Genomic DNA, 13021 nt, shown 5'->3' with positions numbered 1-13021 from the left:
CGCAACTTGTGTTTTGTCTAATAAATGATTTTATTTTTACATTAACTGTAGGTCAAGCTGTCGCCACACAGGGCATTCACGAGCACCCAACCTGCGACAAAGCAATCATCTTTACTTCCCCGCTCCGCTAAACCTCATCCGAGCCCCGTGAAGCGAGGGGGGAGGATTTATAACTCATTTCAATAAACAGCATAAAACAAACAGTTCTGCCCGGCTGTTTGGCGGCCCCGACCGACCTGAGTCAGGCTCGCCTGAATTAGCGCCGCAGAGCCACCAGGACCAACGCTTCCTGCCCCTGCTGTGCACACTCATTAATTTAAAGTGGTCGTATCTCACTGGTCTCTAATCAAACTGTATTTGTGCCATTACTGTCCGCAGCAGCCACGGTGTTAGTATAATGGAGGTGGCCCGGTGGGAAAGTAAAGTGCGAGGTGTTGCCAAGATCTGAATGGAAAAGCTTTTCACCTTGACAGCGGCTGAACCTCTTAAATGTAGCCTCGTCCCAAATCTGGTACATCATGATTAGTCTGGCTGCCATTTCCAGATGAGAGCAAATGGGTTCCAAATAGTACATTTTGGGCACATAAGTCATGAAATCCACTCAACGCATAAAATATGTGCCTGAGTCAAATTAATATTACTGAACAAAAAAAAAAAAAGAAGAGCTTTTACCTGACAACCTAAATGTGCAGCATTTTAATGAGGAGGCAGTAATGTCAAATGTCACGCTAATTAAGAGTGGAATCTGTGACTAATGGGGACTCAAAACATACCGGTTTATAATGGTGATGCGGTGACAGCTTCTCAGTTGGAATATGTCAATAAATATACAGATATAGTAGCTCCCAACTCTTAATGGTGATGCAACAGCACTTCCATAAACAATATTTTAAAAAATGCCAGAAAAATACCAACATGAAAATCTGCATGATATTGGCCCAGGATACAGATATGTTTTTTAAAGTGGCAATAATCAATATTTTTTTTTTTTTAAATAGCAATGGATCAAATTACTGTGTATAATTTTTCTTGTAGTGACCAGCGAATCACATATTTTAAACTCCCAAATATTGATATCAATATCGTCCTAAAAAATCCAGTATCAATCAGGCTATAATAATAATCACTTCAAATCTTTATAGTGTCTTTTAGCTCATAGTGTCCTTTTTTAGCCATAACAGGCAGCTATTTTAAAGGAAAAAGCTCTAAAAGAACCCACAGTACGCTACCTGCCTAGCATCAAACAACAGTTGCAACAAACGGACAACAGTGGAGCATTTAGCAGCTAAAGAGCCAGATGTTTCCCTCAGGAATTAGTGGAGACCAAACCAGAGCTGGAAAGGAGTGAATATCGGACTTGGTGGCCAGAAACAAGACGAATAAATGCTCATGTTTCTCCGTATCTGCTGAATGTGTAAATAGGCAACTGTATGCTAACAACTTAGCTAACTTAAAAAGGTGATAAGTCGATGTTCAACGTATCCTCATTCAACGGTTCGTAATGTACGGATCTTATGAAAAGTTAATAATCATTTTTCGTGTGTTTTCCTACGAATGTCCACAAACACGACACGTGTCAATTTCCGTTTGTTACATGCATATAGTCTTTTCAAAATAATCTTCCATCTTCACAAGAAACAACTTGGTTAGGTTTAGGCAACAAAACTACTGAATGAGGTTTAGGAAAGGATCAGCTTGGTTAGGTTTACGCCAAAAAATATTTAGTTACGTTTAGGCAACACAACTATTTAGGTGTAGGCAACAAAACTCCTTAGTTAGGTTAAGAAAGGATCAACTTGGTTAGGTCAAGGCAACAAAACTACTTAGTTAGGTTTAGAAAACAAAACTACATAGTAAGGTTAAGGAAAGGATCAACTTGGTTAGGTTTAGGCAACAAAACTACTTAGGTTTAGGAAAATATCAACTTAGTTAAGTTTAGGCAATACAACTACTTAAATAGTTTTAGCAAAAGGTTCAGGTTTTGGTTTAAATAACTTGACGTGGCATAACATAAGTACGGAAATTACGTGACAAAAGAAAAACATGAACACCGGTCTCCTGGGCGTAAGTCTGTGTTTTTGGACTCACCCGTCCATCCCGACCACCCGGCGTTTGTCGCTGTTTATACTTCCTGGTTCACCATTACGTGGATTACATACAAATTGATTTTGTGGGATATTACACAAATTGCAATGCATTATTATATTATTACATTATTTTTGTAGGTATAGCTACGAATGGTGCATGAGAACAGCCTGCGATGTTGTGTTCACAGTTTGTGAGCACAACATCAGTGGTTGTAGGTGTAACCTTATTTTCGTTGGTGTAACAAACCAAGCTGTATTTCTCACAGTTAAGGCAGTCCTGAAACAAGCCAGATACCAGGAGCTTGTTTGCTGTAATGTTCACAGTCAGGATTAACACTGGTGAAAGAAAAAAGCCCATGGGCTAGACTGTCAGCCTGCTACTGTAATGGAGGTGCTGTGGAGACCATGGCTTGAATGATTGCCCCCCCCCCACTCCCTTTCCCTCTGACACCTGGGAACTCGTGTTAGCTCCATGAGTGAACACCTTAGCCTGACCTATAAAAGGTTTCCATTGGCCGCCCGGACAAATGTCAAAGCTTAGGCCTAATGTGTAAGTGCAGTTAGACATTAAGTTACAGGAGATCCCATTCAAAGCCCTCGATTACCAGCTGTTGATTATGTATCCCTCTATGCAAGATTTCCAAAGGCTTTTTCCAGGCACATATTACAAGCATCCATCTTTTAATTCTATTTGCCCAAGCCTTATTAACCACATTATTCTTGGTGTACCCAAATGCAAGTTATTGCCACTTAATGCCAAATACACCACAACATTTGTTTTGCTTGGAAGCCGTTGTTTTCTCCCACTCTTTGACTGGCTAATTGTTCTGCTTTGTGGTCTTGCTAAGGTTAATAGTATTTCCTGCAATGACAGCATTCTCATGGGTTACCAGAGGTTAATGCGCCACTACTGATACTATGACAAGTTCCTCCTCTGGCGAGTCATTTTGTCCTCCAGATCTCTTCTCTCCCTTCTCCCTCCCCTCTCCACCGCAATTACCGGCACTGAGCAGCGGATTGTGGGAAATTAGCTCTACATCGTAGCAGTGGGTGTATGTGTGGGGGGCTGCGGCTGGGTAGCTTGACTGGACTTCTCACTAATAGGTTAGTACAAGTATGTGGACTCGATAGTCACAGCAGTCACGGTGCAAAGCCCCAAGAATATAGACTGCTTCTTTGCCGGGCTCCACTATAATGCAGTCGTATAATACCAATTTACCTGTTCAACTGCCTGTGCATGATTAGGATAATTCACTTAATATGATGCAGTTTGGTACAATACTTCAACCTCATAACAAAGTGTAATGAAACGCAGCTTCTGTACCCTTAACAAGCTAAATTTCTCCAGCCAAACAAGCTTCCATAATGGGAGGCGCTGTTGTTGAAAGCTTTTCAATTTTGCTGATGTGTGAACACATCTTGATTAACTAACACAGAGCTCTGAGGATGTTCCACTTGTCATTAACATTCAGCTAATCTGAAAGCACGCATTGTGTAAGCATTTCCTTACTTGTATTACATAGCCTTGCCTCGATTGTCTTTACCCCAAACTGTTTTATAACATGACTAAGTCATTGGCTCAACACTATTCCGCTCGGGCGGCAAGCATGCCTGAAGACTCTGTACTTTTGCCACATCAGACACATTGCCACACAAGATGTCACCTCTGATTCAGTCAGCTCCTTCTTACAGATGACTCCCAATGTTTTCCTTCAGCTGCCCTCCGCTGGGACCTCAGCCCGCATCAAGGAGACTGTATGTTTAACTGAATTTACATAGATATGTCTACAGCATTTAAAACTTTATTTCTGGGACTATGAAAGGCATGCAATATTTATATTATATATAAATTAGATAGCAGCATTAATAATAATAATTTGAGAGGAAATCTCCATTTTCTATTGTATTGTCTGAGTTACCTCGTTGTCATGGCTAGAGCCTAAAGTATAAATCTGCCTGTGAGTAGATATTAATGCCATGAAATATCCACATTACTGGATACAATGGGAAACTAAAATTACCACCTCGTAGTTGTAGGCCTCCACCAACCAGTCAAGTAACAGTTTACACCATGTTTGTTCAAAATATCATCACGTCATCATTTTATCCTGTTAGACATTTGTGTGAAATAGTCATAATTAGCGTATGAATTCTTGAGTTACGGCCTAAAACGTGTTTTGTGAGGTCACAGTGGCCTTTGACTCCCAAATTCTAATCAGTTCATCACTGAGTCCATGTGGACATTTGTGCCAAACTTGAAGAAATTCCCTCCAGGTGTTTCTGTTGTGTCACGTTCACGAAAATGGACGTACGGATGGAAGGACGGATGGTCAACCCGAAAACATAACGCCTCCAGCCACGGCTTTTGCCGGCGCGAGCCATAAAATTTCATAAATTATTATTTTATCAGCTGATTAGTCTAAACACAACATGTTATACTATTTAACGACTCAAGTGACATCACATGAGGCAATTTATCAGATATCCCACAGCTCCCTCTGGATAATATGCTTAACCTTTAAGGGCATTTTACGTGAAATTTAATTGTTGGATTCATAATTTGTTGCTAAATACAGCTAAATAAATTAATTGATTAGTTGATCATTAGAAAATTAATGTGCCACAATTTCGGTAATCGCCTAATTGTTCATGTATTTTTTTAAGATGAAAATTCCCTGAGCCCAGCTTCTTAAATGTGATTTTATTCTTCCTATAACAGTAAACTGATTATGTTTGGGTCTAGGACTGTTGGTTGGACAAAACAAACAGTATAAATATGTCAGGTTGGGCATGGTTAAACATTTTAGAGACCAAGTGTTTAATTAGTAATTGGAAAAAATACGATACTAACATTCCAAATTTTAACAGTAACTGTAATTTCGCTGTCACAGTGAAGTGGTGGCGTTTGGAAAAACAATACACACACGCTAGTGGACACAACAAGGGCTATATTTTCATGAACCAAGTGTTGGATTATCATTAACAGAATTGTATCCTCATTAATTAGCAGGGAAATATGTTGCGTCTGCTGGCCACACCATCTTGCAAATTGTCCGGTAAAGCCTTCCTAATCCCGTCCACCAATTTTGCCAATGCGGGACAACAGACGTTAACATTAAACTAAAGACACTAATTAATTCCCTCTCTCAATCTGTCTCTTTCTACCTCTCATTACCATCAGTGCTGTCCTCCCTCACACCCATCATTAAGCCTTACCAAAATCTGATGTGAAAATAGGGCAGCGCTGTTTTCTTATTCCACTCCAACCCTTCACACTCAGACTTTATTTCTGAGTGCTGCAAAGCCTCTAACAGGAAATATTGATCATAAAACGAATGCCAGAGCCTAAAAAACGTCCCCAAAGACACCATTAACATCATCAGTAAAACAAATAACAGCAAAACCCCGTTAGAGCCACCTGCAGTGATTGCACAATAAAGCTACGCTGACCACATTACACTGCTGGTAATTGTGATTACTAAAGAGAGAAGAGCAGAGCGAGCAGAGGTGAGACCCAAACGCTGTAGGCTGAATTACAGATTATGGCCTGTGTTCCAGGGCACGGATCAACTGCATAGCCCTCAATGAGGAGCCAGTGCTGAGGGAGAGAAGCTAAACCCTGTTTATCAGAATGCTCTGGGTGTTGCAGCTTATTAAAGTACCAGGTGTTTTTGAAAAATAATCCCGCCCCGTCTCTCTTCCTCTCTCCCGAGCTCCATGTCTGCCTTTCCTCCTCTCCCACCGCCCCTAAAACCAGACTTCAGCCAACGCTGGAGCAGAGGTTGAGGAATGAACCCTCGACTTGGCTTCGCCAGCGGGGCCAAACTGCAGCGTTTCTGCTGCCTTCTTATTTATTTATTTATTTATTCTATTTTATTTCTCTCCCCACATCTCCCCCGTGGCCACTGAGGTGGAGACGGCGAGGGGTGATGAAATGAAACCATTTCTCTCTTTTCTTGTTCTCACTATTCCAGCCGCCGTCACACTTCTTCTCTTGATTCTTTCCATTTCATCCCGTCTCTCTTGACTTTTTCCCCATGATGTGCTGCGTGCTCTTAAAAGGCCCGAAATATCACAAGCACCATCAAACCTATCTGTTCGGTAAGAGGCGGTTACATACGACAAATTACATGGTGCACTTCAACTGTGGAGTTTCTGCCATAGCAGGAGAGGATGGAACATGAATAATGGGATGATAAAAAGAGGCACTACATGAAAAAGAGATATCTGACTCGCATGCGAGAGGATGCATCGTAGTTCCATTTGTAATATACAGCATGTGATTATTTTTCTCAAATAATTTCATGCTTGAAATGAAGATATTTATGGACAATTTAATCTTTATTTTATCACTGGAAGAACTGAAAGAATTGCATCACCTCTAATACACCATAAATGGCAGATAATCAAAGGACAAAAATCTGGTCACTGTTGATTTGTTTGCCTTGTAATGCTTGTTTAAGCTTTTACTCTTATATGTGCCCCATTTCACAACAGGGCTAATGACTATGAACTATAAAATGGGCCTAGAATCTGCCACTAACAGTTTCTGGCTCTTCATTGATTGTCACCAAAACAAACCTAGAAATTATTAACGTCTCAAAAATACTACTTGTACATAAACAACATTACCTGCATCTCTAATATACAGTACAATACATGTACCTGTATGTTGTACCTAAAACCGAATGACATATGTAAAATATAAAAAGCCCTTAGCTTTCACTCAATTTAGACAAAAGTTGTGTCCAAAATCACTCTCTATAGAGTGCTGCAGGGATGACGTAATTTTGTAGGTCAACCAGGAAGTTAGCCTCGTATTGGTTCCCTCAACAAAAAGCCAATGGGATTTTATCATTGGGTTTTGGATTATTGCAGAAAATTAGCTCTGTGTCAAACAAATGTTTATAATACTTACACGTTTTGTTCGGCAAGACACTTATGATTTTTGAAGCATAAATGCGATCGCCAGAATTGAAAAACTTACGTTAGGCTATAAATGAACTACACCACGGTCGCATGTCTTCAACGTCACCACCACTAATCTTCAGTGTTCAGCGTGATGACGCATAGTAGTCTCATTTAGTCACTTGTTCGCAACCGCCTTTTTTCACACATAAAACCTTTAAATTGTTTTTGTCAGATATTTACTGATTGATTTTATGTTGTAGGATAAATTGTTAAAATTTCTTAAGCTTGTGTTAACCACAGACCTTATTCCAGGCATATAACCAAAAACCCAATCAAAAAATCCATTGACTTCCATAATGTCCCACACTAGAATGAAAAAGTCAATGGCATGTAAACTACTTTCTGTAAAGTATCCCATTAATTTTTGCTATAATTGATGCAAAAATTCCTGTGAGTGATGATGATAAATGATGATGATTCATAAGTGTTGAAAGTACTGAATGAGTGAGACATTTCAGACACAGTTAAAGTGTCACTTTTTTTTCTCCAATGTGTCATTTTGAAGAAGTCTGTAAATGTCATTTAACAAAGCCGCAGATAGGACTTGTGGTAGTCTCTTTTTGACCTTTAATTATTGTTATTTGTAAACAGCTGTGTCCAAGACCATGGTTTTTTCTTTTTCTTTTTAGGCCTCTGTGTGTGTACACACATTAACATAGCTGTTTGCAGTATGTGGGCACTGATGAACTGCGTGATCTGTATTTTCCAAAAATGTTAAATCCCATTGGGGTGCAGATTTGTTGATTGCACCGATTAATTATGTGAACACATTAACGCATTTTCATTTTTATGGCCGTCGGTTGCTGCAAATTCGAATAAACAGGTGCAAACTGCATCTGTGTCAAATGCTTCGTTTGCATGTACGGCCCAACTTTCTCACTGTGGTGTGTGTGTCATTGCCTGCCCGTTTACTTGTTGCCATAGTGACTGACATATTCCAGTGTCTTTAAGCAGCTTGCCCTGAAGGCTAATGCTTAAGCCCTAGGATGTCTGCCATTTAAGAATCTTAATAAAGCCTTCTATTTAACCAATAAGAGACTCACACTGCTAACATCAGTATTAAATGCCATATTGTGGGGGCGTCCCCAGAATGAAGTCTAGAAGGTCAAGTAGATATAAATCCACGGTTCTATATCTTGAAGGGAGCGTGTACAAATGTCAACATGCATCAGTGTGCCTATAACAAATGTCAATATGCCCAAATCCTTCTCTTATGAGATTCCCTGACCACGTCCAGTATCGTGTAATACTCACACCGCTCCTCTCTGTCTTGTTTGTCTTACAGGTAGGAATGGACTGGGCTGTGGACTCTGGAAGCTGGTGACGACAATCAATGAGGACATCCATCTGTAAAGAGAGAGACGATTTTTCATGGATACCTATGAATGTGCTTAACATAAGTCCTTTGAGGTGTAATATCGGTCCGTCCTTTTTTTCTTTTTCCCCCCTCCCAACCTACTCGGGTCTGCCTGACTGCAGCCTTGGTCCCGAACCCTGACACCTGCAGGCAGCATTGAGTGATTGGTCATTACATCCAAGGGCGTCTACACAGCAAGACAAAAAACCCCAGGGAGTCTTGCTGCAGTTGGTGGTGGCGGTGGCAGGGGCGGTGAGTCAATCGCCTCAGCAGCTGCAGCCAATGATTCATTATTTGTGAAGTTAACAGCTCAGACCACTTAATCTACAAGGACCAATTTCTTACTGGAGGGAATCGGTCCAATATGAAGGACGTGTCATTCGTGGATCGTCTCTTTGTCGGCTTGGCCGTGGCCTCTTTTGTTGTGGCCACAGAGGAGAGGCCTGATTGCCCGAAGCTCTGTGTATGTGAGATTAGACCCTGGTTTTCTCCGAGTTCGGTGTACATGGAGGCGCAGACAGTTGACTGTAATGACTTGGGACTCTTTAGCCTGCCGGAACAATTACCAGTGGGCACACAAGTACTATTACTGCAAACAAACAATGTTGCCAAGATTGACAAACCCTTGGATTACCTGGCCAACATCACGGAGATCGATTTATCGCAAAACAACTTATCCTCTATCAGCGACGTCCACCTGGGGAATCTTCCTCAGCTGGTGTCTCTTCACATGGAGGAAAATTGGATACGAGAGTTGCCTGAGCGAAGTCTCGCTGAGGTGGCAAACCTTCAGGAGCTCTACATGAATCACAACCTCATCTCCTCCATTTCCCCGTTGGCTTTCCAGGGCCTCAGCAACCTCGTGCGACTCCACCTCAATTCGAACAAGCTGACGGCCATTAAAAGAGAGTGGTTCGACCCCATGCCAAATCTTGAAATCCTGATGATTGGTGAGAATCCTATTCTTTCAATTGATGATATGAACTTCAAACCTCTCAGTAACCTCCGCAGTCTCGTTCTCACCAGAATGAACCTGTCTCAGCTTCCCGACGATGCACTGGCTGGTCTTGATAACTTAGAGAGCATCTCGTTCTATGATAATATTTTCCCAGAGGTGCCTCATTCTGCCCTAAGAAATGCTAAAAATCTCAAATTTTTGGATCTAAATAAAAACCCAATTTCGAGGATACAGAGAGGGGACTTTGTGGATATGCTCCATCTGAAAGAACTGGGGATTAATAGCATGCCAGAGCTAGTTTCCATCGACAGCTTTGCCCTCAATAACCTCCCCGAGCTGACCAAAATAGAAGCCACCAACAATCCTAAACTCTCCTACATCCACCCTAATGCTTTCTACAAACTACCACGGCTGGAAACCCTAATGCTAAATGGCAATGCGCTCAGTGCCCTCCACAGGATTACTGTCGAGTCCCTCCCAAATCTCAGAGAGGTTAGCATGCACAGCAACCCCATCCGCTGTGACTGCGTGGTCCGCTGGATGAACATGAACAAGACCAACCTTCGCTTCATGGAGCCTGATTCGCTGTACTGTGTGGAGCCCCCGGAGTACGAGGGCCAGCATGTCCGACAGGTGCACTTCAGGGAGATGATGGAGATTTGTCTGCCACTCATCTCTCCCGAAAGCATGCCTAGTCATATTAAAGCACGGAACGGGAGCTCGGTGTCGCTCCATTGTCGGGCCTTTGCTGAACCAGAGCCGGACATCTACTGGATCACCCCGTCTGGCACCAGGGTCCTGCCTAACACCGTGTCTGACAAGTTCTACATGCACCCAGAGGGAACTTTTGACATCTATGATATAACAGAAAACGAAGCTGGTCTTTACACTTGTGTTGCCCACAATCTGGTCGGAGCTGATCTTAAATCTGTTTCGGTAGAGGTGAACGGATATTTTCCCCAACCTGTAAATGGTTCTCTGAATGTCGTAATCAAATCAGTGGAGACAAACTCCATCCTGGTTTCGTGGAAGGCCGGCCGTGGCACCCTGGCTCCCAACATTAAATGGTACACAGGGTCAGACGCTAACCATCCCACCATGGCATTTACCACCAGGGTGCCCTCTGACGTCCAGGTCTACAACCTCACCCATCTCAGCCCCGCCACTCTGTACAAAGTCTGCGTGGATGTCGGCAGCATCCACTACAACCATGACACCAAATGTGTCAATGTCACCACTAAAGGATTAGAGCTGGCAGCCAAGGACACAGAAAAATGGGACGCAGCAGTAATCACCGTCTTTGGTGTGCTCTTGGCAGTGATTTCAGTGGCATGCCTGCTTATTTATGTGTCTCTGAGGAACCACCACCTTTATGGGGATATAAGGAAATGCGACTCCAAAGCTCCGCTGACACCAGCGGAAGCTACCGGTATGCACTCTCCTTTCTTTACAAAGCTGTGGGTTTCGGGTAAGGGACTGCCAAGTGGAGTGAAAGTGAAAGCCACAGTCATAAATGTATCTGACAATGTCTTTTAAGAAGCGCCGCTTTGTAGAGCATCACACACCAACTACTACACTGAATGGACAAGGCCATGGGCAGGGGTGGACAAATCTGTAGTACTGTTTCAAGAAGGCATACCCATTGCTGGTCCCCGGCTCAGATACACTGGCAAACCTATTATTGGACTGGGATGGAACAGTTTAATATAGACTACATGCTCTCCCAGTTTCAACCCCAGCTGAAGTGGTGGCTTTGTAACCGTTAACATCAAACCAAGCTAACATCAACAGAAAAGGGGCATTTACGGCAAAACGATATATTTCAGTACCATTCATACAGAGATGCAGGCAGAGAAAACGAAAGTGAAAATGATGATGATGATGATGGTCAACTCTCTTGTAATTGACTGTTAAATGTGTTCAGAGTTGTGGAACTGTCCCGTGTGGTCCCAAGCAATACCGTCTGTGCTTTGTCAAACATCCATAGACGAGTTAGAGATACACTAATAACACCTGTCTATTATGGGAAGGGAGATTTAGTAGAGTAGACAAATTACAGTGACTATGGTGTAAGCCTTTTGATGAAATATAAACCCCCCTCCCCCTTTTTCTATTTAAAATGGATTCTTGATTTTTCATGGAAATATTGTTATATATTCTATTATGTTGATGTAATGACAAATCCTCTGTATCTGAACAGTTTAAATGGGTTTTAAATTAAGGCAAGGGGCAGACTACTTTTGATTACAACGTCACATTAAGCTTAATGAAATTCAGCTACAAAATGAGTATCTAGAGAGGGCATTTGCCAAATGGCTGTTTATGCTGTGTAGTTCTCATTGCAACGGTGACTAGGAGAAAAAAAAAATGCGTTGGACTAAAACAAATATAACAGGTTGATTAAAACTGAGGTGATTGATGTGTTATCTCCTCGCGAAGCGGTCTGTTATACCCTGGTAAGTGCCTACGACAAGAACTACATGAGGTAAACAGAAGGAGCGGAAGAAACAGCAAAACATGGCCATGTCATCATTGCGGAATCACAAGCTACTCTCCGGTACTTTTAGTGGAAATACTTTCTCAGTATTTTTAGCATACATATTTTAAGAAAAACATTTCGTTGTTGCTTTGGGTGTAAAGTTAAAAAGCCATTTTTATATTAACTGTACTATATGTGATCAATGGGCACAACAGACTAATTAAGAAAAGTGCTAAGAAAAAAATAAATGTCATTGTTTCTTTTACAAACAATTGCCTACTTTTCTGCTTTGCTTTCTTCTCATATTTGTCATTTCAGACCAAAATGCATGGTATTAAAAGTATATTACTTTTCTTTTCTTCGTCATCCAACCATGGGATAACTGTAATGACTTTTACATGTGACATTTCAACTGCAAGCATGTAAAAACAAAATATTGATAATGACCATGTAGTACGGAGGGAGTCTTTTGAGTCAGACCACGGGGGAAAAGTCAGGAGACTTTCAGCTGAATGGTTGAATGGTCGTCCTAACCCTGGCAAGAAGAAAAAATACAGCAACAAAAGAACAGAACTCATTAGCCGCCTCATTAAGAACATGTTCGTCCTTCAGCCGGTCTGAATATAGTCACTGTGCTGCAGCTACAGCTGCTGCAGCCTGTGCTTTAGACGGGGACACAGCGTCCCTATCACAGAGAGAGAGATAAAGTACAGTACTGAAAAGTCAACGCAGGGTGGGACCGAGCCGAGTCGAAGCTTTAGGACTCCCCCGTTTTATTTGTCTTACTGAATTATCCAGCGCACAGAACATTTCACGCGAGAAAGCCGAGCGTGATGAATGGCTGTCAGAGGCGGAGTGACACGGTGGATTTATCAAGCGGGGCCTGACGCTCATACATCAGGAACAGCCTTCAGCACCACGGACAGAGGCTTTTAGAGCCGAGCCATCTGTCAAAGACATAGGGAGTTAAAATATTGACGCGGTGTGCTCCTCAGGTAACGCTCAGGTCAGACTGTCTCTTTGCAAACGCAGGCACAAATATGGATCCACAAATACCCACATATACATATAAACATGCGTAGGTACATGCAAACATAAATTCAAGGTTACTCAGAGGTGTACTGTAGCAGCTTCGATCTCTCTGTGTGCGTGCTCGGAGAAACTAACCC

The 13021-nt window shown here is 42.0% G+C and overlaps 1 protein-coding gene and 1 long non-coding RNA gene across 2 annotated transcripts in view; one reads left to right on the top strand and one right to left on the bottom strand.

The window, feature by feature from the left end:
- The window catches only part of LOC141762321 (uncharacterized), a 138369-nt gene extending 129962 nt beyond the window's left edge, over positions 1 to 8407 (bottom strand). Inside the window, exon 1 of the long non-coding RNA XR_012592800.1 lies at positions 8313 to 8407. This is a non-coding gene — a long non-coding RNA (uncharacterized LOC141762321). The remainder of the gene's footprint in view (positions 1 to 8312) is intronic.
- A 356-nt stretch (positions 8408 to 8763) lies between these two features.
- On the top strand, positions 8764 to 12126 carry lrrn3b (leucine rich repeat neuronal 3b). The gene has a single exon (XM_074626381.1). It carries the CDS (start codon positions 8780 to 8782, stop codon positions 10907 to 10909), a length of 2130 nt encoding a protein of 709 aa, XP_074482482.1. The 5' UTR covers positions 8764 to 8779; the 3' UTR covers positions 10910 to 12126.
- The last annotated feature ends 895 nt before the right edge of the window (positions 12127 to 13021 follow it).

The sequence above is a fragment of the Sebastes fasciatus genome, chromosome 23, assembly GCF_043250625.1.
Source record: "Sebastes fasciatus isolate fSebFas1 chromosome 23, fSebFas1.pri, whole genome shotgun sequence".
NCBI classification, from domain to species: Eukaryota; Metazoa; Chordata; class Actinopteri; order Perciformes; family Sebastidae; genus Sebastes; species Sebastes fasciatus.
The sequence above is the reverse complement of the archived record's forward strand: the minus strand, read 5'-3'. Positions and strand labels throughout refer to the sequence as shown.

Coding starts and splice junctions, on each gene's coding strand:
- lrrn3b (XM_074626381.1), top strand. CDS start 8,780: ATGAAGGACGTGTCATTCGTGGATCGTCTCTTTGTCGGCTTGGCCGTG.